Source organism: Hemicordylus capensis, chromosome 2, assembly GCF_027244095.1.
Source record: "Hemicordylus capensis ecotype Gifberg chromosome 2, rHemCap1.1.pri, whole genome shotgun sequence".
Classification (NCBI taxonomy): domain Eukaryota; kingdom Metazoa; phylum Chordata; class Lepidosauria; order Squamata; family Cordylidae; genus Hemicordylus; species Hemicordylus capensis.
The window spans coordinates 5,756,273-5,783,282 of record NC_069658.1 but is presented as its reverse complement, the minus strand read 5'-3'; the positions used below and the strand labels follow the sequence as shown (position 1 = coordinate 5,783,282).

General features: G+C 47.3%; 1 protein-coding gene across 15 annotated transcripts in view; it reads left to right on the top strand.

Annotated features, from left to right (window-relative positions):
* Positions 1-27,010, top strand: part of CELF4 (CUGBP Elav-like family member 4) — a 974,578-nt gene that overhangs the window by 133,517 nt on the left and 814,051 nt on the right. For all 15 annotated transcript variants that reach the window (XR_008315888.1, XM_053294707.1, XM_053294709.1 and 12 more), the window contains exon 2: positions 16,738-16,820. Coding sequence is in view for 13 of the 15 variants with exons in the window: in XM_053294707.1 (XP_053150682.1) it covers positions 16,738-16,820 (83 nt within the window). In the remaining 2 variants the exon portion in view is untranslated. The remainder of the gene's footprint in view (positions 1-16,737; positions 16,821-27,010) is intronic.

The following is a 27,010-nucleotide window of genomic DNA, read 5'->3' as shown; positions in this document are numbered from 1 at the left end:
ATAGCAGGAGTAGGGAACCTTGCCTCTCCCATTGTTGAACTAACTACAACTCCCATCATCCCCATCCACAATTTATTGGACATCAAGAACTGGAGAGCGAAAGCTTCCCACCACTGAACTACAGTGTGGTACACCATTGTGCTGGTGTGCATCTAACGTAAGAGGAACCTCTGGTGTGGTGTACATTGCATCAACCTGTGGCCCCCAAGGCACAGGAATGGGGTTTCCGGGGAATGGAATTTTAATGGGTGCTAGAAGTTCAATATTTACACACAGGTTTTAAGGGATGTTGTCTCAACTGTGTCAGATGCTGACTTACTGATTCACAGGAACATAGGGAGCTGCCATATACCGAGTCAGACCGTTGGTCCATCTAGCTCAGAATTGTCTACACAGATGGACAGTGGCTTCTCCAGGGTTGTAGGCAGGAGTCTCTCTCAGCCCTGTCTTGGAGATGCTGCCAGGGAGGGAACCTGGGACCTTCTGCATGCAAGCAGGCAGGTGGTCTTCCCAGAGCAGGCCCGTCCCCTAAGGGGAATATCTTACAGCATTCACATGTAGTCTCCCATTCAAATGCATAACAGGGCAGATCCTGCTTAGCAAAGGGGACAATTCATGATTGCTACCACAAGACCAGCTCTCCTCCCTCAATTCCTATGGCTAGGTCCTCACCGCTAAACAGATATTTCAACTTGGCTAAGAAATTCAGGTTGAAACTACACATGGCACAGAGTCTGTATTTTATTCTGATTTACTCGTTTTATCAAAAGTGTCGAGAAAGGGTAATTCCTTGTCCCACATGCTCAGCAGAATGGGTTATACAACAGATGCACACTTTTTCCATATGCATAACGCAGCTGGGAGGATTCACTGTTCCCTGGTGCCACATTTGGTTGCTTTTAACAAAAACATAGAAACTTTCCCCCCTTTTCTTTTTAAAATATTAGGCCCCTTGAATAACCTGAGCTGATATGGAAGGGAGGAGAAGACGGAAAAAGTCCAGTTCCTTCCAAAGAGAAGGTACTTACCTTCCTCACGGCACTTAATCACTATGAAAATATCGGATAAAACATTTCCAACGCCACAAATCTTGCATTGATTTGTGTCTCCACAGAAAGCAACCAATCCCAGGGACCCTGATGTGATTACAACTGGACCGTCCATTCTAGGAGAAGGAATTAGGGTCGCTTTAAAACAGAGAGACAAACAGCTGCTTTGGTTAGCAGAGAGGAAAATAAATGGGCCTCTCTGTCTCTCCATGAATTGGCAGCCTGGAGGCATTCAGAAGCTCCTTGCTGGGAGCATCTTGCATTCAGCCAGTTGCATGTGTGCCATGCTTTTGAATGGCCTATGAGGCTGTTCTCACATGCAGCCAAGACCAGGCTAAGGTCTTCACATGAGAAGCAATGGCAAGTGTCCCGCTCACTTCTAAAATGGAGTTAAGGGAGTGAGTGCTCCTTAGCACTTTTTTTTTTTTCTCGTCTGTCAATATGTCAATATGTCCTGGCCCCCAAAGCTCCATGTTGCCAGAGGCAGCTGGTGAGTGTCTGGGTGCACAATTGTGTACCCAGCAAGGACTAGGCAATTGTCTGAATGGAAGGGAAGTTTCTTCAGCCTTTCCTCACTGCCCACCTGGTAGCGCTTCTCACTGATCGTGATAAAGGGCTCAAAGTGTTACTCTTTTAAAAAAAGTTTCATATAAAACTGCCATATATCGACTCTGATGAGTGGACCATTTAGCTCAGGATTATCTACACTGACTGGCAGCAACTCTCCAAGGTTCCAGAGCTAATCCCAGCCCTGAAATTCTGCAATGAGCTTTGAAGGAGATTGCTCAGGAAGATGGAAGAGTTAAAAAATGCTCAATGACTCTCATACTGTTGACTTTTTTTTTTTTTCATTTAGAAAAGAGGTCTGGAAACATTACAGCATTAAATTATGGATGTAAAACGAATTACAAGGACTCTGTTGTGAAAGGAAGGAAGGAGACAAACCAGTCCTGGAACTGACCCTCCCTCTGAGGCCGAGCTCCTGCAGGAGCTGTGGAACACCATGTGCTTGCATGAGCTGTGAAGCCGCCTCAAGCATTACAATGCTCAGTGGGAAATCGTATGGGGGTCCACTCCACCGAAACGTAGCCATTCTGCACTCTGTATAAGATGTGCAGTCGCAACATTCATGTAACTGCCTTTCTTTGGCATCATTCTGCCACTGTAGAATTGTGTCATAGGAACCCAGGAAGCCGCCATATACTGAATCCGACCATTGGTCCTTCTAGCTCTGTGTTGTCTTCACAGATGGGCAGCAGCTTCTCCAAGGTTGCAGGCAGGAATCTCTCTCAGCCCTATCTTGGAGATGCTGCCAGGGAGGGAACTTGGAGCCTTCTGCTCTTCCCAGAGCATCTCCATCCCCTGAGGGGAATATCTTCCAGTGCTCACACTTCTAGTCTCCCTTTCATGTGCAACCAGGGTGGACCCTGCTTAGCTATGGGGACAATTCATGCTTGCTACCACAAGACCAGCTCTCCTCGAGTCAGTGTCGACTCCTGGCGCCCACAGAGCCCTGTGGTTTTTCTTTGGTAGAATACAGGAGGGGTTGACCATGGCCATCTCCCGTGCAGTATGAGATGATGCCTTTCAGCATCTTTCTATAGCGCTGCTGCCCCACATACCAGTGGAGATTCGAACCAGCAACCATCTCCAGACTCTTGGACAGCCAATGCCAGACAGTGCAAACAGTCCTGAGCTGAATGAGCCAAGGGTCTTATTCAGTAGACGGTAGCTCCCTCTGCGCCTGTGTAAACTTCCCATCCTGCCCTATGAACATATGTAAATATAAGGCGGCTCACAAGATTGAAAGCAAACAGTAATAGATTCATTAAAAGGCAATTAAAAACTGAGTTTGGAAACAGAAAACAGATGCAGAAATGAAAATCTACTAGTTGTTGTTTTTTTTAAAGCTCACTAAAGAAAACAGTGTTGAATGCACAATAAAAGGCAAGCAATGAAGGGGCCCAATGCACCTGGGTTGGGAGGCTCTTCCATAAGTTGGGTGAGCAAAAGAGCTTTATCTCATCGCCACAAGTCTCAGCTTGGTTGGTTTGGAAACAATGCAAAGGGCCTCAGATACTGAGCACAATTGCCAAGGAGGCTTGAACTATTTTGTACTACTTGTTCTGTCCCCCACCCCCAGGTCATGGGGTGGAGCATGGTCTACTCATGTAGGGTGTCGCCCGTCCCAACTTCTGGACATCTCACACTTCCAGTAGAGCTTATATTTACAGTCCTGTGTGCCATATGTTGGAAGATTGGAAGAAAGGCTGTGTATATAGAGCCACGATATGTCAGATGTCCTACCATTGCAGGTGGGACGGCCACCTACATAACAGGGGCACACAGCTTGAGTATATGCCTGGGCTAGAGGTGATGTCAGCCAAAGTTAGAGGGCTGAACCCAGTGCTGGGCAAAGTGTGGCATGCCAGATAACTGCCGGGAAATATACTATGCCATGTGTATTGGCATTATTTTGAGCAGAGGAAGGGACAAGATAGAGGTGTGTGTGTGTGTGTGTGTGTGTGTGTGTGAGAGAGAGAGAGAGAGAGAGAGAGAGAGAGAGAGAGAGAGAGAGAGAGAATTCCAGGCAGCAAAGGCAAGCAGGCACTCTTCATTTCCTCCTCCTTGCTGGGCTTCTTTCCCCTCCTGTGTCTCCTCTATGACAGAGCTGTGCACAGGCTGAATTACTGGCCTGATCCTAATAACAATCTGCATAGGAACATAGGAAGCTGCCATATACTGGGTCAGACCATTGGTCTATCTAGCTCAGTATTGTCTTCACGGACTGGCAGTGGCTACTTCTCCAAGGCTGCAGGCAAGAATCTGTCTCGGCCTTACCTTGGAGATGCTGCCAGGGAGGGAACTTGAAACCTTCTGCTCTTCCCAGAGCGGCTCCATTATCCCCTGAGGGGAATCTCTTACAGTGTTCACGCTTCTAGTCTCCCATTCATATGCCACCAAGGCAGACCCTGCTTAGCTAAGGGGACCAGTCATGCTTGCTACCACCAGACCAGCTCTCCTTTCTGGACCATTTTTGCCTTGTGCACACAATGCAAGGGGTGGTCTGGGTCTGGGTCACATTGAGCCAATACTCAGTATCAGCCAGATTCATCAGGATGCCTGTGGGGGCTTACTTAGATCTGGCTTCTCCAAAGAAATTAAGCCTGCACACCATCATCAGAATCAGGGGAGGAGGCATTCTACCCTGGTTTGTACGATCGTGTGAACTCACGAAAACCCCTCCAGCCCAGGTTGCTCCAAGCAGGGTAGGCCAGCTTTTGCTGCTTGCTCTTAACCAAGGCAGTGGGAGGGGAGAGCTCTCTGACCTTGTTTTCCTGGCCATGTGGATCCACTTACCTCTTGTGCCCAACCACCAGGTCCCAGCAGACCTGGAAACAATAGAGAGCTGTTGCTACATAGGAACTCTTAGGAACATAGGAAGCTGCCATATACTGAGGCAGACCATTGGTCTACCTAGCTCAGTATTGTCTGCACAGACTGGCAGCAGCTTCTCCAAGGTTGCAGGCAGGAGTCTCTCTCAGCCCTATCTTGGAGATGCTGCCAGGGAGAGAACGTGGAACCTAGATGCTCTTCCCAGAGTGGCTCCATCCCCTGAGGGGAATATCTCCCAGTGCTCACACATCAAGTCTCCCATTCATATGCAACCAGGGCAGACCCTGCTTAGCTAAGGGGACAAGTCATGCTTGCTACCACAAGACCAGCTCTCCTTTCCTGTTAGGGCAGGCTTACTCGTGTTTTCCCTGGGTTTGCCGACCCAAACAGAGGTCCTGGTTGCTGCTACTGCGGTAGCTGTTCCATAAGCCACCAACCCACCCCCCAAATGGTTGTGTGAACAGGCCTATTCGCTGCCTCTTTCCTTTCCTGGGTCTCATCCTGGAATACACCAAGAAAGGAAGCAAATTCACAATGCTGGATCCTTTTCCTGGTGCATTACGGGGCTGGGGGAATGGGGAGAAGGGCGTGGTTGCGCCCTATCAGTCCAATGCGACGTACAGCCCTAATATAGAGCGCATGTTGAGAAACGATGGTGCAGAGTAGCTCCTTTGCAGTGCTTCAGTGCTTGTCAGAAGTCTTCGTAGCTGCTGTCCATGTGAGATTTCGCTTGTTGTGGAGGGTGGGAGATATTTTCCAGCCATACACAGAACTAGGTCACCCCGGGAAGTTGATTAGGGATCCGAACATAAGAAGAGCCCTGCTGGATCAGACCCACGGTCTATGTCGTCCAACATCCAGCTTCCTGCAGTGGCCAGCCAGATCTTTCCTGGAAGCCCACAAGCAGTGAAAGAATGGAAGCAGTTGCTCTCGCCTGCTGTTGCCCCTCCCAATGGCAGGAATTCAGAGGTAGACTGCTTCTGAACATAGACATTACACAGACCCATCATGGTTGATGTTTATTGATAGCAATCTCCCCCCCCCCCCCGGCGCCCCTTCAATTTGTCTGATCCATCTAAGCTAGTGGTGATCGTCACATCTAGTCGCAGAAAATTCCATCAAGTAATTCAGGGCTCTCTTTCTTCTGCCCTGAATCTGCTACTCATTAGGTTACATAGGAACACAGGAAGCTGCCATATACTGAGTCAGACCCTTGGTCTATCTAACTCAGGATTGTCTTCACAGACTGGCAGCAGCTTCTCCAAGGCTGCAGGCAGGAATCTCTCTCAGCCCTATCTTGGAGATGCTGCCAAGGAAAGGACTTGGAAACTTCTGCTCTCCCCAGAGCGGCTCCATCCTCTGAGGGGAATCTCTTGCAGTGCTCACACATCAAGTCTCCCCTTCATATGCAACCAGGGCAGACCCTGCTTAGCTAAGGGGACAAGTCATGCTTGCTACCACCAGACCAGCTCTCCTCTAAGAGCTCCTCTCTTCCTTGGATAAATTCGGGACAGCCAAAAGCTAGTTCTTTTTCACCAAAAGTATACTTGACTTAGGAAATGTCTTCGAACAAAGGGTAGTAATGGCCACTAACTTAGAAGGCTAAAACAAAATTGGCATGTTTGTGGAACTCAAGCCGATCAGGCAGGACAGGTCAAATGGAGCATCCCTGATTAAGGGCAGTGTGCCTCTGAGTGCTGGATGATGCAGCATCGCTCTTGGAGTGTAGTGGCCCTCTTGACTTGCCATACCAGAAAGGACCTGAATTCAGCTGTGCAATTTCCGTTTCCAGTTTAGCGCCATGCTGCCTGCAGATAGCTCATTGCAGGGATTTCTCTGCAGCCTCTTGAATTAAATAGAGTTTCCGGTTGGTGTTGCATCCTCTGTGTGGCCTTCTTCTCCTAGTGGCACTTAATAGTGATCACATCATACTCAAGCCGTGATGAGCTTCCCAATGCTGGCCCCTGTTGGAGACAGAATGCTAGGCCTGGGTTAGACCCACACGCCCACTCTGCGCAACACAGTCCATTTTTGCTGAGACTACAGCCCTGGACTCCTGACACAGTGAGATCATGTTCTGAATATTTGAGGCCCACTTGGTGGGTTAAAGTTTTTGCTACCTGTAGGAGAGCGGGGTGGTGGGAAAAATCACCTAAACAAATCCCAGACAAGTAGAGGTCTTAAGGTGGATGTTAAGTGCTTGTCCTTTCGTCTAAATGGGGTGCCTTTTTCTGCCAAGAGAGCTGTGGCCGACTGCCAAAGTAAAACGAAGAAAGGGAGGGGGGAAGCCCTTAATTACAACTATTAATAGTTGGCCAATATGCGTCATCTTTTCCCCCTGGGATGTATCACTGCAATGTTACCAGAGGTCTGGACAATACATCTGGGGATGAAGAAAAGGTTTCAGTGCAGTGGGGGGCACGTCCCGGATGTGTTTCAGTGCTGCTGGGGCAAACTGATCCAGGGTGCTAATGGTCGGTTGAAGAAACAGAAGTTTTTTTGAGAGAATGTTCAATATTGCACTACAGACATTGTTTTAGGCATGTTTTTTAAGCTGTCTTTCCTAGCTGCCCTAATCCTCGAGATGCCAATCGAAAATAGATAAGAAGGTTCTAGGTTCAATCCCTGATCTCCCCGGTAGGGCTGGGAAAGCTTGGAGAAGCCACTGCCAGTCAGTGTCGACAATACTGAGCTAGATGGATCAGATGGCCATGGGATGCATGGAATTCTCAAACGGCCAATTTTCTGTCATTCGTTTTAGGATGGGGCCAGAGCTCAGTGGTAGCAAGTCTGCTTTGCATGCAGAAGGTCCCAGGTTCACTCCCTGGCAGCATCTCCAGGTGGGGCTGGGAAAGACTCCTGCCTGGAACCTTGGAGACGCTGCTGCCAGTCAGTGTAAACAATCCTGCTAGATGGACTGAGGGTCTGACTCAGTATAAGGCAGCTTCCCATGACAGCTTAGGCAATTTATCTGAGCTCCAGTCCCTGCATCATCTAAGCAGTGTGGTTGCCAGTTCTCTATGGCCATGCCCTGTGACCCAGCATGCATTGTTCCTGACTGGTTCAGGTGTCAGGATCTCGAGAGCTCAAGTATCAGGCTGGGAAAGCCCTGTCTGAGATGTTGGAAGGCTGTTCCTTGGCAAAGTAGTTAGCGCTCAATAGGCCGACTCCATACAAGGTAGCTTCCTCTATCCTTATACAACCACATTATGCCACTTCCATTGTGTTCCAGCCCTCAGAACTCTTTAGGGATTGATTATAGGGGTTGGTGTGACCTTTGCTGCAATTATTATCCATCTGTGTTCCGTGCAATTATTATTTATGTTGCTGAATCCCCTGGTGGTGAAATTAAAATAGAGCAGAGATAGATGGCTCCCCCCCACCCCCCCCCACACACGGCTCCTTCCTTCTCCAACTCCTGGTTATTTTCTTCTTCTTCTCTTTAACAACCTCGCCCTCCAAGGAGAGCACTCGAGACATCCTCGTGTTTCCTAGAGACTGTGGTTCAATAGGCTGTCAGTTAATTACTGGCTGGAGTTTCCAGATGTGTATGTTGAAGCTGAGAGAGCTGTCCGGTGGTAGGAAGTGTGAGGTTGGGAGAGGCCCCTTCTTGCCAAGTTCACTCCCTAGGATGTTGCGAGATGAACATGCCGTGCCACCTAGACCAAGACAAGACAACCTTAGTAAGGCCAGAGCAACTCACAGCAGATCCCCATGGTGGTCTCCTCTTCAAATCCTGGCATGAGCAAGCTCTGTTTAGCTTTAGTGGTGGAGGTTCATTAGGTATCTTCAGATCACCCTGGATAACTTTATGGGGTTTGGATAACTTTAGGGAGGAGAGGTCTTCATCAGCTACTAGTCGGAGGGCTGTGGGCCACCTCCAGCCTCCAAGGCAGGATGCCTCTGAGTACCAGTTGCAGGGCAGTAATAGCAGGAGAGATGGCATGCCCTAAACTCCTGCCTGTGGGCTTCCAGCAGCATCTGGTGGGCCATTGTGTGAAACAAGATGCTGGACTAGATGGGCTTCCTTGGTCCTGATCCAGCAGGGCTGTTCTTATGTTATGTTAGTTGCAACTTCCTTGAAAGAAACTAGGATCCTTTTGCTCTGTGGGTTGTACATCAAGTAGCAAGTCTTAGATTTGTTTGGCGTTTTGAGCCCTGCCTGTGGGCTTCCCAGAGGCACCTGGTGGGCCACTGTGTGAAACAGGATGTTGGACTAGATGGGCCTTGGGCCTGATCCAGCAGGGCTGTTCTTATGTTCTTAACTTTGGTGATAGGGTCATGTCTCAGTGTAGAGCGCCTGCTTTGCATGCAGAAGGTCCCAGCTTCAAGCCCTGGAAGCATCTCCAGGTAGAGCTGGGAATTATTTTATTTTTACAGGCAGCTGCTACCAGTCAGTGTAGACTATAGTGAGCTAGATGGACTCTGGGCCTGACCTGGTATAAGGCAGAGGGTTCCCAACCTGTGATGCTCCAGCTGTTGCCGAACTCCAACTCCGATCACTCCCAGCTACAGTGTATTGTGGGTGCGGATGATGGGAGTTGGAATTCAGCAACATCTGGAGGACCGTAGTTTGGGAACCGAGGGTATAAGGCAGCTTCCTTTGTTCCTAACCTCTTGGTTTCACTTTGGAAAGCTTTGGCTCTATAGAGTTGATTGTGGATCCTCCCTCTCCTGCCCCTTCCAGCGTGCAGCCTAGGTTTGGTTTTGCTTAGGACAGAAGAGGGTGGTGCCAAGGGAGGAAGAGAGGCGGCCAATGTGACCACCTCTGATCTGGGAGAGGAGGAGGAGGAGGAGACCTGGAGTGACTGTGAACTCCCTCCCCTTCCTGGGGCATTTGTGAGTGGAAGGGGACTGGGGGACGTGGACAGCCGGCCCCTACTGAAAGAGCCTCAGCCTGCACATGCCTTCCTTCCGTTGCAGCCCTTGAGAATGGCCAATGCTGCAAATTCCGGGCTCCTCGTCTGCCACTGCTGCCCCCTCTGCTTCATGGCCCTCGTGTCTTGGAGTGTGAGAGTGGGCTAAGCCTGCGGAAAATCTGTATAAAAGCTCTGCTGCCCCTGGAGGCTCTTCACATAACTGAAAACTGGGTAAGACCAGTGTCCTTCCCAGGTTTGGGAGCTCTGCATGCTCCCAATTTCCAGTTGTGTGGCCGCAAACCACTAGGTAGGAGGAGAAGGAAGTATTGTGTGGGAGAGAGGAGCACTGTCTTGCCCAGCTTGCATACCCAGCATTTGACCAAGGTAGGAGGAAAAGCTGCCCTCTCCAGCTCTTCTCTCCCCCTACCCAGAAGGAGGGGAGGGGGAGGGAGACTGTCCTATCCAGTTTCTGGTTGTGTGAACAGCCTCCTTGTCTAACGTCAATGAGGACTGCAGGACAACATGTTTCCAGGACTATGATGTCCTTCTGACAAGGCTAAGTGGGATCAGGACCCAGAGAGTCAGGTTCTGGGTTTCAGGGAACAGCCATCCCCCTAGGTGCATAGTTGGGTAGAGGTCAAGTTCCAGGGCAGCACAAGAGGATCAGAGAGGGAAAGAGGCAGGCATGTGGCCAAAGTCTAGCAGAAAGTGAGATCAAGGCAGCCGTCAGGGAGGAGGAAAGGCACAGAGTCCTCCCACTAGATAAGAGTTGCTCAGACTGGATGACCAGCTTTGAGGCTTTATAGAGATTGGTCAGGGTGGGGTCTGCTGACTGGGTTAACAGGCAGGCAGGAACTACTTCCTAGAGAGTGTCCTTGAAGCCTGGAGCACAGTCTATCAGGCCTACAGTACGAAGAAGGAGAAGGAGAAGGAGAAGGAGAAGGAGAAGGAGAAGGAGAAGAAGAAGAAGAAGAAGAAGAAGAAGAAGAAGAAGAAGAAGAAGAAGAAGAAGAAGAAGAAGAAGAAGAAGAAGAAAGCTGGTCATGTGGTAGCAAGCATGAATTTTCCTCTTGGCTAAGCAGGGTCCACCCTGGTTTGCATTTGAATAGGAGACTACATAGGAGTACTGTAAGATATGAGAAGAACCCCTAGTGGGTGGGGCCGCTCTGGAGAGAGTGCCTGTATGCTTGAATGCAGAAGGTTCCAAGTTCCCTCCCTGGCAGCATCTCCAAGATAGTGCTGGGAGAGACTCCTGCCTGCAACCTTGGAGAAGCCGCTGCCAATCTGGGTAGACCAGGCCTACTCAACTTAGCCTCCCCCCTCTTGTTTTGGGACTACAGCTCCCATAATCCCCAGCCACGGTGCCCAATAGCCAGGGCTCATGGGTGCTGCAGGCCAACATCTGCAAGGGGGCCGAGGTTGAGCAGCCCTGGTGTAGACAATACGGAGCTAGATGGCCCAGTGTGCTCTGACTTGGCCGTTTCCTGTGTGCCGTTCTAATACTGGTGTTACAGATGGTAAGGTACTGGAAGGCTGACTGCTGGGAGCCCTGTTTTGTATTTAAGACATAGTGCACAAATGCGCATGCGCACACACATACACACACACACACACACACACACACACACACACACACACAGTTTTACACCTCTCAAGAGCTGCCTGAGAAGCCCGTTCATTACCACTGACCAGCTATGGCTGTAAATCCATTTGGGCCGGGCTTGGGTTAGCATAGTCCAGGTGTTGTTGGACACCTCCCACCATCTACTCCACAATACCCAAAGGCAGCTATTGACTGATGCCGATTATGGGGGTTGTAATCCAACAACACCTGGGGCCCCACATTTGAGAAGGGCAGCACAGTCAGCCTTGCCTTTATCTATTGAAACATTTCTACCCCCACCTTTCATCTCTAGAAGGACCCCAAGGCAGCTAATTTTGCCTGTTCAGCTGCTATACCTAGCACCTGCCTGCCTGATGCCCCCGTGGCCCCAGTCCTTTTCCTCCTGCTTCCATCGACTAGCACTTGGCACAGTCTCCAGCCCAGCGTCTCCTCCAGAGGGAGTGCCTCCCGGCTGACGGCCTCCTTGTTTGATGCCTTCCTGTTTATGTGTCCAGGGACCCTGGGACTGGGAGCGCTATGTCGTTGGAGCCCAAACGCCAGAGGAAGAATTTCATTCCGGTTCCTCCCTCCCGATAACTCATCCTGCTCTGAATGGATCTCGGAAGGGGATGCTGTTTTTATAAGGAAAGGAGGAGTTTTGCCACCTGCAACATCTGAATTACGTTCACAGTGTGGGAAGCATTGCAGAACTTCATTACTCTCAGCTGTCATCGGGGCCATCACCAGAAGAGGAAATATATAGCTACCATTACAGGAGCTTTACACTCTGTAGTTTATCTCTCTAACGCTCGGCTATGATCAGCCTAATTAGACTGTATCAACTACTCCAGGTTTGCTACTAGTGGCAGAGTCTCCTCTCATTGTTTGGTCAGCGGAGAGCTCTTGGCGCTTGATTTAGCACCGGAATTAAATTTTAAGCATAGCTTCCCCTTTGACTATCTTTTAAGGACCATTCTGAAATCATTAGCTCTGCTTCCCTTCCTTTTCCCCAGTCCCTACACTTCTGCATGTAAAATATACATCCATAGGAGGAGGAAACAGCAACCACCTTTACCCCATCATCCTTAGAAGGGGGCAAGCTATACTCTCTGCCTTACCAAAACAAAACAGAAAAAACCACCCCCCAAAACAAAACCCTTCCAAATTTTGTAAGTCAAATTCTGCCCCAAGAAAACCTAGCTTCGGGACATCACGTAGAGCAGGCAAATATCCATGTACACTTATCAATGGATAGTTTTTCTTCCTGTCTTACTAGTCATGGGTAGAAGTGATGCCGGACACCAAAGCTCTGTCCCCAGAAGTCTGAAACTCCCACTCTCCCATGCTCTGGTTTCTGCGATGATGTCCAGTACTGCTTACATTATGCTTTCAAGCGTATCTCAAAACCATCAGGACTAGTAACTCACCTTTTAGAAAAGCAAAGGCTAAAGATGTGCAAGGTGCTGCGTATCAGATTCTGGGACATGTACCACCTTCTGCTTTCCTGCGGTGTGTGAAGGCCTTTGGGGGTGACTCCTGACTGAGTGCCGGGGCAGTGGGGCCGGGCGGTTAGCAGGTTGGCCCTCACTCCACCCCTGCCTACCTCACCCAGCAGTTAGCAGCACACACTGGAAGATGTAACATTTGTGCGAGGAGTCTTCTGCTTTGTGCCCCTTTGCGTGAACGGGACTTGCAAGAGAGCACATGGAATATCCCTTTCATGTGACAGGTTGATTTTCCTACACCCCTGAATCAGAGGATGAGGGAAAGTCCCAATTCAGGTTGCATCCCAGGCGTGTTGTGTTTCCTCTTTAACATGGAGCTGATGTAGCCATGGCTTCTCCTGCCTCCCATCACCTCCCACCTGCTGGGGTGAAGGGTCAGAATTTGAGTCTTGCTGACTGCAAAGGAATTATTGCTCTTGTTCCCCTGGATCTTGACCTGTCTTCAGCGCTCCATGAGACCCCGGAGTCCCCCTCACTAGTATTGTTCCCCTTCAGATGCCAGGTGTTGTTGTTGTTGTTGTTGGCTTCTGTGCTGACGGGCTCCTAACTTCCCTTCCCTTTTCTGTCCCAGCATTCCTCATCCGCACCCCCACTCTCGGTGACCCTTCTTCCATTTGCTGTTAGTAACATTCCCTGGTGACATTCAGCCACTTCTGACTAGGGATGTGCATGGAACCGGTTCGGAAGCCCCTCTATGGGCCTCCGAACCGGTTTGAAAGATTGGCAGTTTGGCCAGTTTGAAGGTGGGGGCGGGATCTCTTTGAGGACTGGCGAGGGGGCTCTCACCCCTCCTGCCGCGTTTTCCCTGCAGGGGCTGCCTTGGTCCGGTAGGGTGGCAGCATAACTCCTTGCTGCTCCAATGCCTCCTTGGACCAGAAGTTGCCGCTGGGTGTGCACACATTGCAACGTGCACATGAGCGAACGTGACGTGTGCACGGCAACTTCCAGTCACTTCCAGTCCTAGGAGGCACTGGGATGGCAAGCAGGTATGCTGCCACCCGGCTGGACCGTTTTAAAAGACAGCACCGGAGGGGGAAATGCAGCAGGAGACAGATCCTTAAAGAGATCCCCCTCCTTCCTTCGAACTGGCAGGTTCTCCGTGAACACCACTACTTCTGACATGCCCAGCTGGTTACTTATGCAGTGGTCCCTGCACACGGTGTATAGCAAGCAAGCAAGCAAGCAGGACTTCTACTTATTTGGTGTGCCGTGATGAGTACCATAAGCCTTATTTACACATCATGTTCAGAATACATGAACTCTCTCTGCAGTGTATGCACATACAGTTACGCACACCTGTTTGGTGCCTGTACAGCAGTACACTTCCGAGCCCAATCTTGCCTTTGAAGGGGCCTGTATCCAGCTCCACGTTTGAAATAAACACATTCAGACATACATGTGCATGCATAGAGACAGCTGTCTGAATAGGCTTCTAGTAGATGGAAGCCTGAGCTGAGAGATCAGAAGGAAGCTGATGGTTGAAATATCCCTTCTGCCACAAACCTACTAGGAGGCCTTTGGCAAGTCTCCTTCTCTCAGCTTCACTGCCCCCACTCCTGCATGGGCTTGCAGGATCTCCTTCTCCTTCTCCTTCTCCTTCTCCTTCTCCTTCTCCTTCTCCGTCTCCGTCTCCGTCTCCTTCTCCGTCTCCTTCTCCTTCTCCTTCTCCTTCTCCTTCTCTCTCTAACCCAGTATCCTGGTGCCTGATTCTGAGAGGTAGGACTAGGAAATTCCCCTGTCTGAGACCTCGGAGATCAGCTGCCAGGCCATGGTGGCTGAGGATGATGGGAATTGTAGTCCAGCAACATCTGGGGATCCACGGTTGGGAATCCTTAGACAAGACTGAGCAGTACAAGGCAGCCTCATAGGTTCAATAGTGTTGAGGGAGCCAGATGTAAAATCTTGCCTCAGGCTGGAAGCCAGATACTGGGATGGCCTGTATAAAACAACGGTATTCCTACAAATCAGGGTTTCTGACCTGAAACTGGCCAGGGAGCTGCACAAAGACCTGCTAAAGGCAGCCAATTAATTGATTGACTGATTGATTGATTAAGTGCTGTCAAGTTGGTGTTGACTCCTGCCAATTAATACTCCTATTTTACAGGAGAGGAACGCTGAGTCCGAGAATGAAGCAATTGGATAACTTTTTTAAACTTGTAATCGTCCTTGCTGTCGTTGGGAGTCAGAAACCCTTTCTTCTAATCTGCTGCAGATTGCCCAGAGAGACGGACCCCAATCTGTCGTTTGCCTGACCCTCTTCTAAAGTGCCATATAAATGCTTATGAACAAGGGTTAGTCCTTGTGCGTCCCAAGAGTTGTTGACTGGGGCGGGTTCACTGCCAGTTGTCCCTAAGGCAAAATGAATAAATAAGATGGCTCCCTGTCCCCAAAGGGCTCACAGTCTAGGAATGAAAGAGAAGACAGCCACTGGCAACAGCCACTGGAGGGATGCTGTGCAGGGGCTGGATGGGGCCAGTTGCTCTCCCCTTGCTCAGTAAAGAGAATCACTGCTTTTAAAAGGTGACTCTTTGCTCAGTTAGCAAGTTATAATGGGGGCCTTGGTCTGTCTAGCCCACTGTTCTTCACTCTGTCTGGCAGCAGCTTTCCAAGGTCTTGGGCAGAGGTGTTTCCCCCAGCAATGCTTCTTGAAACCCTTTAATGGAAATTGCCGCCCATGCACAAGATGCCCCCACTGTCGCCATTGAAGCAGCTTTTGCCTTGGCAAGGAGAGCTTCTCCTCACGCTCCTTGCAACAGGGGCAAGAAGCATGAGAAGGGAAGAGGAGGCAGCTGGTAACCTTCCCTCCATGTTACTTACAAATGTGCATGGGGAGTTTTGAAACCACCAGGGGCATCGGACAAGGGAGCACGTTGTGCCTTGCCTCGGGCACCACGACTCCTTGGGTTCCCCCTGATTCTAGCCTAGGAGCTGATCCTAAGCCATTTTTCAGGGAACGCAGGTGCTCTATCAGTGAAGTGTGATGCTTCTTTCCCCCCAATCTGCCAGCAACAGTGTGAATTGCTTCAGGAAATCCTGTTGTGTCTCCCCCTTTATTCCAAAGGGGAAGTGAATATTCTTAGTGCTGAAGGTATCTAACGTGGGGGCTTAATTGTTCAAGGCCCATGTCAGTGGCTGCTATGGCATTCTAAGATGGCCTTGTCCAACATTTGGGAATCACTGGTGTGCATGCCTGGCCTTGCCTATCTACCTTCTCAGATAATTTTGTGCATTGATAAGCCATTTAGTCACCAAAATGCAGTGCCCATTGGTGGTTTTGCTGAGTGAGGAAGGAAAGATCTCATTCCTTCATCCACCATGGTTTTCGGCATTGCCTTGTAGGTGATTTTAAGAGGAAATGAAACAAAGGCATGGACATTACAATAGGTCTATCAACAGCGATGAGAGCTAAATGGAACCTATGTATTTACAGCTAGTATATGCTTTTGAATATCAGTTGCTGGGAAGGTACTGGAGGATGAGGACTGGATATCTTGCTCATGGGCTTCCCAAAGGAATTTGGTTGGCCACTATTAGAAACAGGCTGCTGAACTTGATGGACTATTGCTCTGCCTCAAGAAGGCTGTTCCTTTCAAGGATAGGCCTACTGAGTGTGGTTAACCATGATAGCTGTATGGAGCCTCTGTGTACAAGAGCAGTGGGGTGCTGTTTTGCGGGGGGGGGGCAACAGCACAGGGGAAGACTATTGCCTAGAGAGGAGAGTTGAGGTGATATGTACATCCATACAATAAAATAAATAAAATACTGTGCTTATAGATGCTCTAAACATCTGGTTGACCACAGTTGGAATGTGGGTGGTAGTCTGTGGGCTATAGGCCACCTCCAGCCTGAGAGGCAGGATGCCTTTGAGTACCACCAGGAGCCCCTGGTGGTGCAGTGGTAAAACTGCCGCCCTGTAACCAGAAGGTTACAAGTTCAATCCTGACCAGGGGCTCAAGGTTGACTCAGCCTTCCATCCTTCCGAGGTCGGTAAAATGAGTACCCAGAATGTTGGGGGCAATATACTAAATCATTGTAAACCGCTTAGAGAGCTCCGGCTATAGAGCGGTATATAAATGTAAGTGCTATTGCTATTGCTACCAGTTGCAGGGGAAAAACAGTAGGAGAAAGGGCATGCCCTCAACTTCTGCCTATAGGCTTCCAGTGACATCTGGTGGGCCTCTGTGTAAAGCAGGATGCTGGACTAGATGGGCCTTGGGCCTGATCCAGCAGGGCTGTTCTTATGTTCTTATGATGCTGGATGAGATTGGACTTTGGTGGGTGATTTAACAGAATGGTTCTAATGTCCTTATGCTTTTCTCTTATAGGCTGTGCCTTTCTAACATACTGTGAAAGGGAGTCTGCTCTAAAAGCCCAGAGTGCACTGCATGAACAGAAGACACTGCCAGGGGTGAGTCCAGTTGCTCTTCCAATTGGTGCGCTTTCACAATCACAATTTGATGGTTCTCTCTGAAAAGTGACATGAGAGATGACCGGTTGCTGGGACAAATCAGTTTTCACTGGATCAATGGAAATCCACACTGTTTTATTTAGCTTTTGAAGACCTGCCCCTTTCCTTGTTTCATATAGCATGGGGAAACCATACAGTGGGACATTGAATAGCACGGTGTGAGGCCGGATCTTGCTGGCTGCCATTGTTATAAAACTTTCAGAACCTGCAAGTCTCTGGGTGGTGCCATGAATTTCGTGTTCAGAAAAACGAGCAAGCAAAGACGTGCCTGGCGAAAAATGGAATTTGGCACTGTAGTGTTTTGAATGGTTCTGAGCGGTGGAACGGCAGTAAGGAGAAACAGTTAGAAGTTGGGGATGAAGAATATGAGAGGGTCCTTTCTTCTTGCATAAGTAAGAAACTTAGATTTGAGTAATGCAAATAGAACCTTAGAATGGCACAGTTCTTCTAGAGGGGCATCTGATTCCATGGGATCAGTGAAGTACAGGGAGGCAATGTTTGAGGGGAAACAGTTACAGCCCATCTCTAGAGGAGCCGTGCTTGACCTCTGTGGCTGTATCTGCATATGAAATGCCAAAAGAAGAATAACTTCAAACTTACATTCATTGTGTCAGTGAGTAATTCCGGGTCCATCTCCAAGTTTTGCTTATCCACACTTGCAAGATACAGCGCTGAAAAGGAATCTCATGTACACTGGAATTTTCCCCCAACTCAGAAATATAGATTTGGGTCTCAGTGAACATTCCGCAATAGTGCTGCAGCAGTGCTGAAGCTAAGCAAACTGGGAGATCCGTGTGAGAATATCATAAATGGGGGAATGTTTATAAAAGAAATACTTAGAATTCAAATGTGTAATTGGAGAGGCAAGAATTGCTGTTTGTGAATGGTCCCCCAAATTAACTTCATTACCAAATTACCAGACACTGGGCTAAAACCTGAGTCTTCTCAAATGTTGCTTTCTTTTACGTTTTCTTGCATACTTCAGAGAACTTGATTTTGTGTTTGGTTCTCCAGATTAACCTTGTTTCTGGCAACCTGGAAGTCTCTGCCAACAAGTATGTTTTGTTTGCCACCACTGGAGACAGTGAATACCACTGGGCATTTTCTACCACATCAAAGTCTTATGTTCGCCCCTGCTGGTTGCTGTCAATGTCATGTAGCAATATCCCTGCACTCCCTTGTGTGTGCTTCATGGTCAAAGGCATGTTTTATTTAAAGAATATCTTTTGCAGCTGACAAACACCTTTGCAGAATCCCTTCAAAGAAATTGCCATCTTACCTGGCTCCTACCTTAGCCTCTAGGTCTGAGTGAGGAGAGTGGCTCCAACTTCATTGGTGCCACTAATGGATGAGATCTCTCTGTTTTCTTCTCCTGTGCAATCTCTGCTTGGGCTCCAAGGCAAAGGTTTTTTTTTAAATGGGCAAATGTAGGGTGATACTTGAGAAAGATGTTTCAAATAATGGATTTTATTGAGTGCATTTCATTAGAGGCATGCACACAAGAACAAAAAGAACATGATGTTTGCAACATGTATCTCTGAATGGTCTCTTAAATCCATATCTAGATAGATATTGTCCCCAAGGAAACAAGTGTCTAAAGTGGCTTTTCCCATAATATGTGTTCAGTGCCCTGTGGGATGGGAGAAACGTTGTTCCCATATGCACTCAAATTCTATCTGTTAAAGTTTAACTTTCCTATTTTATTTGTTGTTGAAGAAGATTTAAAGGATCCCCACCCACCCACCACCCACCCACCCCATCCCCTCAGTTGATTTCCTTTTCCATATGGCCTAGGTCCTCATGGATGTTTCAATGTAGTGATGGCAAAAAAGAAGAAGTAATGATGTTAATCTTATTTATGTATTATTTATTTTTCTATGTAAACCACTTTGAGAATTTTGTTGAAGAGCGGTGTATAAATATTCATAGTAGTAGTAGTAGTAATGAGATGATTTTTATAATGGGAAGGGGGATTTCTGGAAAGATGGCTTAAAGGATGGCTGCCATGTTCCCTGGGGAGAAGAGTGGGTGTGAGCTCAAAAGGTATGTGAATTGAATTGTATGGTTGATAGTGGCCAAAAATTGAATTTGTTTCCACAGCGAGGTATGCACACTTTATAGGCCTGGCCCCATGCAGACACTCCCCAGCCATGCTGGGTGTCATGTTAGGCCACGTTAGAGCCCCATGCCTCCCAACCGGACATCCAGACGTACCTCTCATGGACCTTTGGAGGGGATGCAGGCTCACAACAATCCCCATACTGAGTTGTTCTTGGTTCTGAATCATCGGTTTTGGTTTGCTGCTGCCCCAGAGGGCAGGATGAAATCGAATGGGCATCAGTTAGAGGAGAGTCATTTTTGGTGGAATGTTAGGAGGCATTTCTTAATAGGAACAACCATGCAGCAATGGAATCACTGTTTTATTATTATTATTACTATTTCTTTAAAAACTAATTAAATTTTAGAAAAAATCACCACAACCACAACAATGGAATCAACTGACAGCCATCTTTTGGGAATGCTATAGCTCTGGATTTCCTGCTCAGGCATCTCTCCATCTAGTCTCTCCATCAAGGAGACTAGATGGACTCCAAGGCCCCATTGAACTTTGTGATTCTACGGCCATGGTTAGGGCTGTTGCTGGCCACCCGTCTTCCCATCACCTTCACTTCCTTGCCATTCCTTGCTAAAAGAGAGCCTCACTGTAAAGGCTGCCGTGAGCCATAGCTGAGCTTCCTGCCTTCAGTTAGCAGGGAAGATTTTTAGATGCTTTTCATTACCAGCAGTAGCAAGTAGGCCCTTTAAGAGACCAGTGTTTAGATTTAGAGGGAAGCAGCCCTTATCTTTAAGCTAAAAGTCTGAATCCTGTTTTTATTGCGTGTTTGTCACTGTGAGATTCATGGCAGTCCCTAACTGTGGTTGATGATGTTTGGTTTTAATATGAAGCATAGTTCATTGCCATAAAAGAGACACCAGTCCTTAGGTCAGCCGGGTAGGATGGTAAAATGCACATGTGTGCCTTCACATCTGACACATCCATCATCCCTTCTCTTGACCTGACAGTATTTGTGTGGCTAATAATAATAATAATAATAATAATAATAATAAATAAGTAATAATTGAAGGTAGGGACGTTATTAATAATCCAGGAATGGAAAAAGGAGTGGGGGGAGCAACCCATATCTACCAGTTCATTGGTTCAAGGTCTTGCTTTCTCCCCACCCCACAGGAGGTGAAACAACATCTGTGGGTATACTCACTGTTTATTTAAAAGCCCTGAATCAAGGAATTCTTAAAATGAATCTGCATATAAATGTAAATGTCTGGAGGTGGTCTCCCCTTGAGGTCTGTGGATAGAAGCAGGGCCTTGCCAGATGGTTTCATACATTTTTGCATGCTTTGATCAAACACACACATTATATTGGAATTATTTTTGAGATGTGCTCTGTAAGATGACAAAAATCTGCTTCCCATGTTCCTGTGTGATATGTGGGGTATAATCTCAGTTGATGGAGTCTTTGCAAGGTTCCTGAGCTCAGGTAGGTGTGAACTAGATTTGGAAAAGAATATTCGCCAATGCATGTAGTGGAATGGACAGAATAATTCTCCGAAATAGTCTCTTCAATTATAATGAATGCACTGACAAAGAATTTGTGGCTTTTGCGTTCCTATGTGGAGTGTGGGGCGGGGGCAGGGAGAGGAAGAATGACGAATATTTTGCGGCAGGTAGGAGAGAATATAAACCTTGGCATTACTATTTGACTCTCCTTCATCCTGTCGGGCTAAATGGTTTGGACAGTTCCTAAGCCCCTCCTTGCCTCAACTAGAGGAAAGATGAGTTGACGCAAATGCTTGCCAACTTGTGCATCAGGCAATTCAAATTTGCAACATGCTTGCCGGTGGTTGTTTATATTTTACATAGAATAGAATAGTGGGATGATGAGGTATATTAGTTCTTTAATAATTTATAGAAATGCTTTGATGTTGCGGTAATTACATTAAAGGTCACATATCAAAGGTAATTTGGGTGAGCAGCTGTGATGGTTTCTCAAAAGCAATCAATATTGCTGTCCGTGGTGCTGATTTCACCAAGGGGCCTTCCAGATTAAAGGAAGCTTATTACCAGCCAGACATACACAAGGGAAATCAAGAACAGATTGAGGAGACGCTTTGCACTCTCCCCCCACCTACAATTAACACCGTTCCCCCTTAATCTGTGCTAATCCTTCATACAGGGGACAACCACTGGCATTTTCAGACAAATTAGGCAAGTGGTCTGTTTGATGGAGTGGGGGGTGGAGGGTGGAAAAAGCAGGAGAAAGAGGAGAAGTATGGGTTGAGTCATCCTTGGTGGGGATTTTTGTGTGTGCTTTGTGAGAGATTTGAGTAAATCTGCAGTGATAAAAACTGCCATATCAGAAATTCATCCCCATGATCTAGGAAGGAAAGCAAATGTGATCTAGATTGTGATGACACCAAAAAATGTGAGAAATATGTCCCCTCGGTTGAAGTTTATCATCCCCCCTCCCCACTTCAAATTGGCTTCCACAGAAAATGAAGGGGGGGGAGGAAGAGCATAATGATGTTTTTTAAAGTGTAAGTCAATCTGTTTCTAAATTACAACCAGGCTAACTTCACCCCCCGCCTTTCTTTCTGAGGTTAATGTCAGAGGATAATGTTGTGAAATGTAATTACGCTATCAAGATCAGCTTTTATTTATGATCCAAATAAACTGAGCTCGCGTGTAATAAGCAGGGTGGTATATCCCCCTGCCCTCCACATTTTCTTTCTGGCTACGAGGAAGGAGTTCATAAGGCAGAGGGGGCTGCCTCTTTCCATTACCTCATGAGGTCTCTATAAAGACTCCAGAAGAGAAATAACGGAAGTAAGGAAGCTGGCAAACTGTTAACTTCAGCATTTTAAGTGCCCTTCCAGACGTCAGGATCCATTAAAATCCATGCCGTAGATAAAAGGAGAGGGCATGGGAGAAATGTTTTTAGTATTTGATTTCTTGGCAAGTTATGAAAATTGGGTTTGGCCTGTGAGTGTAACAGTATCCTTTACATGGTGATCCTGTAGATAAGCACAGGGAGTGGTTTCCACTGGTATATTATTTCAGAGACGTGCAGAGGAATGTTGCTAGTCAGTAACGAGAACTGAGCCATGCCAGCCGTCTTGGTCTCGTTTTCACGATATTTTATTGTTGATGAGCACCTTTGCCTTTTTTGGTGAGCATTTGACTCTCCACTCAAAATTTCAGTGATCTTTTTTGTGCATACTAAAACAGTGTCAATTGAACAAGCCCCCGAAAGGCTAGTTTTTAAGGACCAAAGGAAGGGAAACACTTGATCGTTGTGCTTGATTTTTGTGCAGTTTGCTTAACTGATCTAGGAAAGGCTCTTTCTCAAGGGGCATGCACAATTTGGCCTACAATTTTAAACAATGAAAATGGCTTTGAAAGAAACTTTATTTTTATTTATTTTTTTGCTTCCAAGCTGTCATCCAAGGAAGATCTTCAGCTATATCTTGACAATTTCCTTTTTAGGTGAAATTCAGAGGCAACTTAAACACATGAAACTGCCTAATACCAAATCGGGCGATTGGTCCATTTAGGTCAATGTTATCTATTTTGCCTGGCAGTGCTGCTCTAGGCTTTCAGACAGAGAGATGTCCTTACCAACTATCCCTAGAGATGCTGCCAGGCATTGAACCTGGAACTTTCTGCAGGAAAAGCAGGTACTCTGCCACTGAGCTATGCCACCTTCCCATTATGTAGTCTCTGTAGGCTCACATCTTATCAGCTTCACCCACCTTGCAGAGGATTACTTCATCAGCCTTGTGGGACCCAATGCTGGTGACACCTGTAACACAGAGTGCCTTAACCTGCATTCACAATTTGCATGCACACACAACTGAGAATCTGGTGCTTCTCAAAACTTTTTTAGTACGCCAGACTACCTCTTGCATCACTAGTGCACTGCTCATGAGAGAGCCTGATGGACATACCTCTGGGATTGCTTTCCTTGGCACCATAGCCCTTGCATTTGCTTCTGTCACTTTTAATTTTGTTTAATGTTCAGAGGGTACAAACTTGGAATCAGCTGAAAGAGTTGGCAAGATCAGAAGATCTTGGCCCTGTTCCGGCATTGCATTGTACAGGTGCACATTTGTACACTTGTACATGTTTTTGTGTGAATGATTGTACCTGTGTTCATTTTTTTAAGTGAACCTGGTTAAAGATACACCCCCACCCCCATGCATGGCAGGGTACATGGCACTGCTGGACCTTTGTTTAACATCATGTGTGAATAACTTTACCTGTGATCTGTGCGTGTATACACTGTATGCTTGTCTGAATGGGGCTCTTGTGTAATGAGGAACACTGCGGAAAATTGATGGTGAATGGGTTTTTGGAGTTTTACAGAGAAATGTTGTCTTTTACTCTGAGCAAGGAAGTTTAGTGGATCTGGACTGGGCAGTCAGGGGTGTTGCAGTAATCCATCAGGTTCAGTTTCCAGCACAGTTATTGTAGTTCATTGGTACAGACAATGATCCCAAACCAATCTTCTATCTCATTCTATTAGATTTACTTTCCCTTGAGAAGGGATTCTCAGCAGCCCAGTACACAAACTCCTATACAAGTTATCTGAGTTTTTAAAGAATGAGAATGTGCATCCAAATACAATTTGCTTTGGAAATTATGGACAGGCTTTGCGTGGGAATGCAGATTCTGATGAGCATATAATTGACTTCCACAGTTCCTTAAAGCAAGGATATCCAGCATGCTGGAGTTCGGTAAATATCTGAGACTGTGGGGCAGAGAAGTTGACACTCTCTGTGGAAATAAGGGGACAGGTTCCATACATCTCTAGAAAAGAGAAAACCACTGAATCTAAAAGACATACACAAATTCTCAGAGTTAGCTTGCCTGCCTTTACCCTGGACAGTTGCCTATCTATCTTGCTTTGCCAATTTCAAAAGTAAATAACTAGGTTCAGACCATGGGGCAAAGTTGCTCCCGACAGCCACATCCTGTGCACAGCAGAATAATGCTACACTCTCCACCAAATCTCAATAGAACAGGCCCTGGTCATCTGTTTGTTTCTTGAGGAAGCATCTCATGAAAAGAGACCTCCTTACTGCTGGAGACTGAATAGCATGTTTCTGCACTCCCCATAATTAAAAGGGAAAAAGTCCTGCACTTTGAAACTCAGCATGCCAGTGAGTCTGGTTTCAGCCAAGCTTTCAGTCTGGTATGCTGTTACTTCAGTCTGCAGGGAGACTTATTGGGGAACACATTCATAGTGGAGTTCCTCTGACTACACCCTAAAGTTTTGCAGTCCTACAAGAGCTATCCCATGTGAAGCTTTGGACCATGTAGCTCAGTTTTTAGACAGATTTTTGCATCTCTGCCTTTCTCCCCTCCCTTCCTTTTTCAGAAGAGATGTTATAGTTGGGTCAGCAGCAGTAGCAGATTAGGGAAAGACTCCATTGGCTCAACAAATCTGCTGAACGTACACAAACCATTTGCTGTGCCCTTAAGACTTTTTTTTTTTTTTTTAAGGAAAACACATCTAATTGTTCCTCAGGGAGAACCTTGCCTTGTTTCTAAAGCTAAAATTAAAAAAAGAGAGAGATGAAAGGGACTTGAGGGAGGGAGAGATCTAGGAGAATACAGGAATGGAAAGGCCTAGAGAAGTCCTTTTAGTCTTCTGAAATGTTTGGACATCAGCACTGTCATGCAAAAGATCCCCCTTTTTGCCAACCAAACAATAAGTCAAAAGCATAGAATATTGGGCAAATGAAGGTGGGGGGAGAGAAGAAGAGGGGGAACTATTTCCTATTGCAGGGTGTGTGTGTGTGTGTTTTTAAAGTTAGTTCGGCAGTATTTCAAAGCTTGCCAGCTGAGATGAAACAGCTGAGTCCTATCTCTTTTGTAAACATTAAAAGTTCCATTTCACTAGGTAAAGATTGGCTGCTCCCATCCCCATGCCAACAACCTCTGGAATGCAAAGCGAATTTGCTCTCTGTGTTCCAGCTGAAAGGATTTTGGAGTGAGGAGTTGACACTGCCAAGTGTTCAGGTTTCAGGGCAGGTAGAGGTGTGTGTGGTGGTAGTGGGGGGGGGGATGTTGTGTGTAGCAGCTGGTATCCTTGCAGCAGACCCTGTTAGGATAAGCAAACCTGCTTTATCTACTGAAGACCTTTCTTTCTCCAACGTTCTGAAGCTATTCTGATGATCAGTGGAAAGCGGGCTAAGGGTGCTTTGCCCACTTCCCACCGATCGTGAGATAGCCAAGCCCGGTTCAGTCAAAGTGGGTCACCTGCTTAAGTAGCCCTCCCCCTTTCTGATCGTGAGTTGCCGTGGCACAGCTCTGCACCATGGCAACTCACAAGTAGACCCCCGACCGGAAGGCTGAAAATCAGCCTCCTGGCTTGGGGGGTCTCTCCAGCATACCCTGCGCGCGCGTGCAGAGCATGCTGGAGTTTCCAGGGGCTGCATGGCCCCCATTCCTCCCAGCCCCCAACGGCTCCATAACGGAGCCAGCAGTCGGGTAGGCGGCCGCTTTGGCCGCTCAGAACAGACTGCTCGGTCGTTTCAATGTTGAATCATTTTCTGCAATATGTTAGCCGTTGATGGCTGCTGTAGCTCTTTGTCTGGAGCCTTAGAGGTATGAAGGGATGCAGATCCAACCTAGGAATGCTGGCTTTATGGGGGGATTCAGAACTGCCCATGCACCTCAAAAGCACCTCAAAAGCACGCTCACACAACAGAGGTCTTTCCCAGTGCTCAACCTTGTGCTGGCAGTGGCTGCCTCCTTGGGCTGGGGTAGGGTTGCCAACAACTGTCCCTCATTACACAGGGTGTCCCTCATTTCAGGGATGAAATGTTGGTCCCGATAGGGACAGCATTTGTCCCTCATTTATTCAATAGCATATCATTCAATTATATATATATGTCAGTGATACTCAGGCTCTTGAATACCACTGCATACACCTCCCAGGGCCCCCAGCCAGCTGCCCCCGCAACCTTGTGTCCCTCATTCTGGCAATGAAATGTTGGCAACCCTAGGCTGGGGTGTGGAAGGCAGAGAGGGAAGAGAGCCTGGGGTAACCATAGGTGGAGTTAATAGGAGGCAGGTCCAACCCTAAGTTATTCTTAAAAAGTGGAAGTTATTCTTAAAAAGTGGAAGAATAACCTAAGTTATTCTTAAAAAGTGGAAGAAGTGGAAGGGTAATCACCAGCCCATGGTTTTCTCCAGTCTGTGAAGTTGTTTACTTGCCTCAACCAAAACCTCCATCATTCAAACTAGCACTTGGCCTCCAGTGTTCCCTCTCACAGGGATTCCCAGATGTTGTTGACTACAACTCCCAGAATCCCCAGCTGCAATGGCTTTTGCTTGGGGGTTATGGGAGTTGTAGTCAACAACATCTGGGAACACTGCTTGGCAGCTGGCTGTTTAGTGCCAAATCTACCCCTTGGTTGGCTGTGAGTAAATAGACTGGTGTGGGCCCTTTGGGGACAGGGATCCATTTTATTTATCTTATGTATTTGTTATTCCTCTGTGTAAACCGCCCTGAGCCATTTTTGGAAGGGCGGTATAGAAAGCGAATAAATAAATAAATAATGAAATGAAAATAAATAAATAGTAGTAGGTGTCCACTGTGGCAAATAGCAAATCCACCCGCCCCCTCAAGTCCCCATGTCTCTTCTTCCCCTCAGTAGCTCCATCCCTTCATGCCTCCATTTATCTCCCCCACCCTTTGCAGTCTCAGTCCTCTCCTCCCCCCCCCCCACATGCTGGACCAGGTGAAAAAGATCAACTGAAGTGTGTAGGTGGGTGGAGGAGGGGTTTGGAGTCCTCAATACCTATTTGTGGGTATCACCTGCATACACACAAGGGTCCCACTGCTTGGAAATACCACAATTTATTTGGCCACACACTCAGAACCCACTAGTTTCCTTTCTTCTCACAAATATGCACACACATACTTTTTTTTAAAAAAAGCAATCCTGATTTCTCACTTTCTCACAATATAAACATTTATGAGATATGTCCTCGGGCTGCAATCCTATGCACACAGCAGTTACTTGGGAGTAAGCCCCAATGAGTTCATTAAGGTTTTATT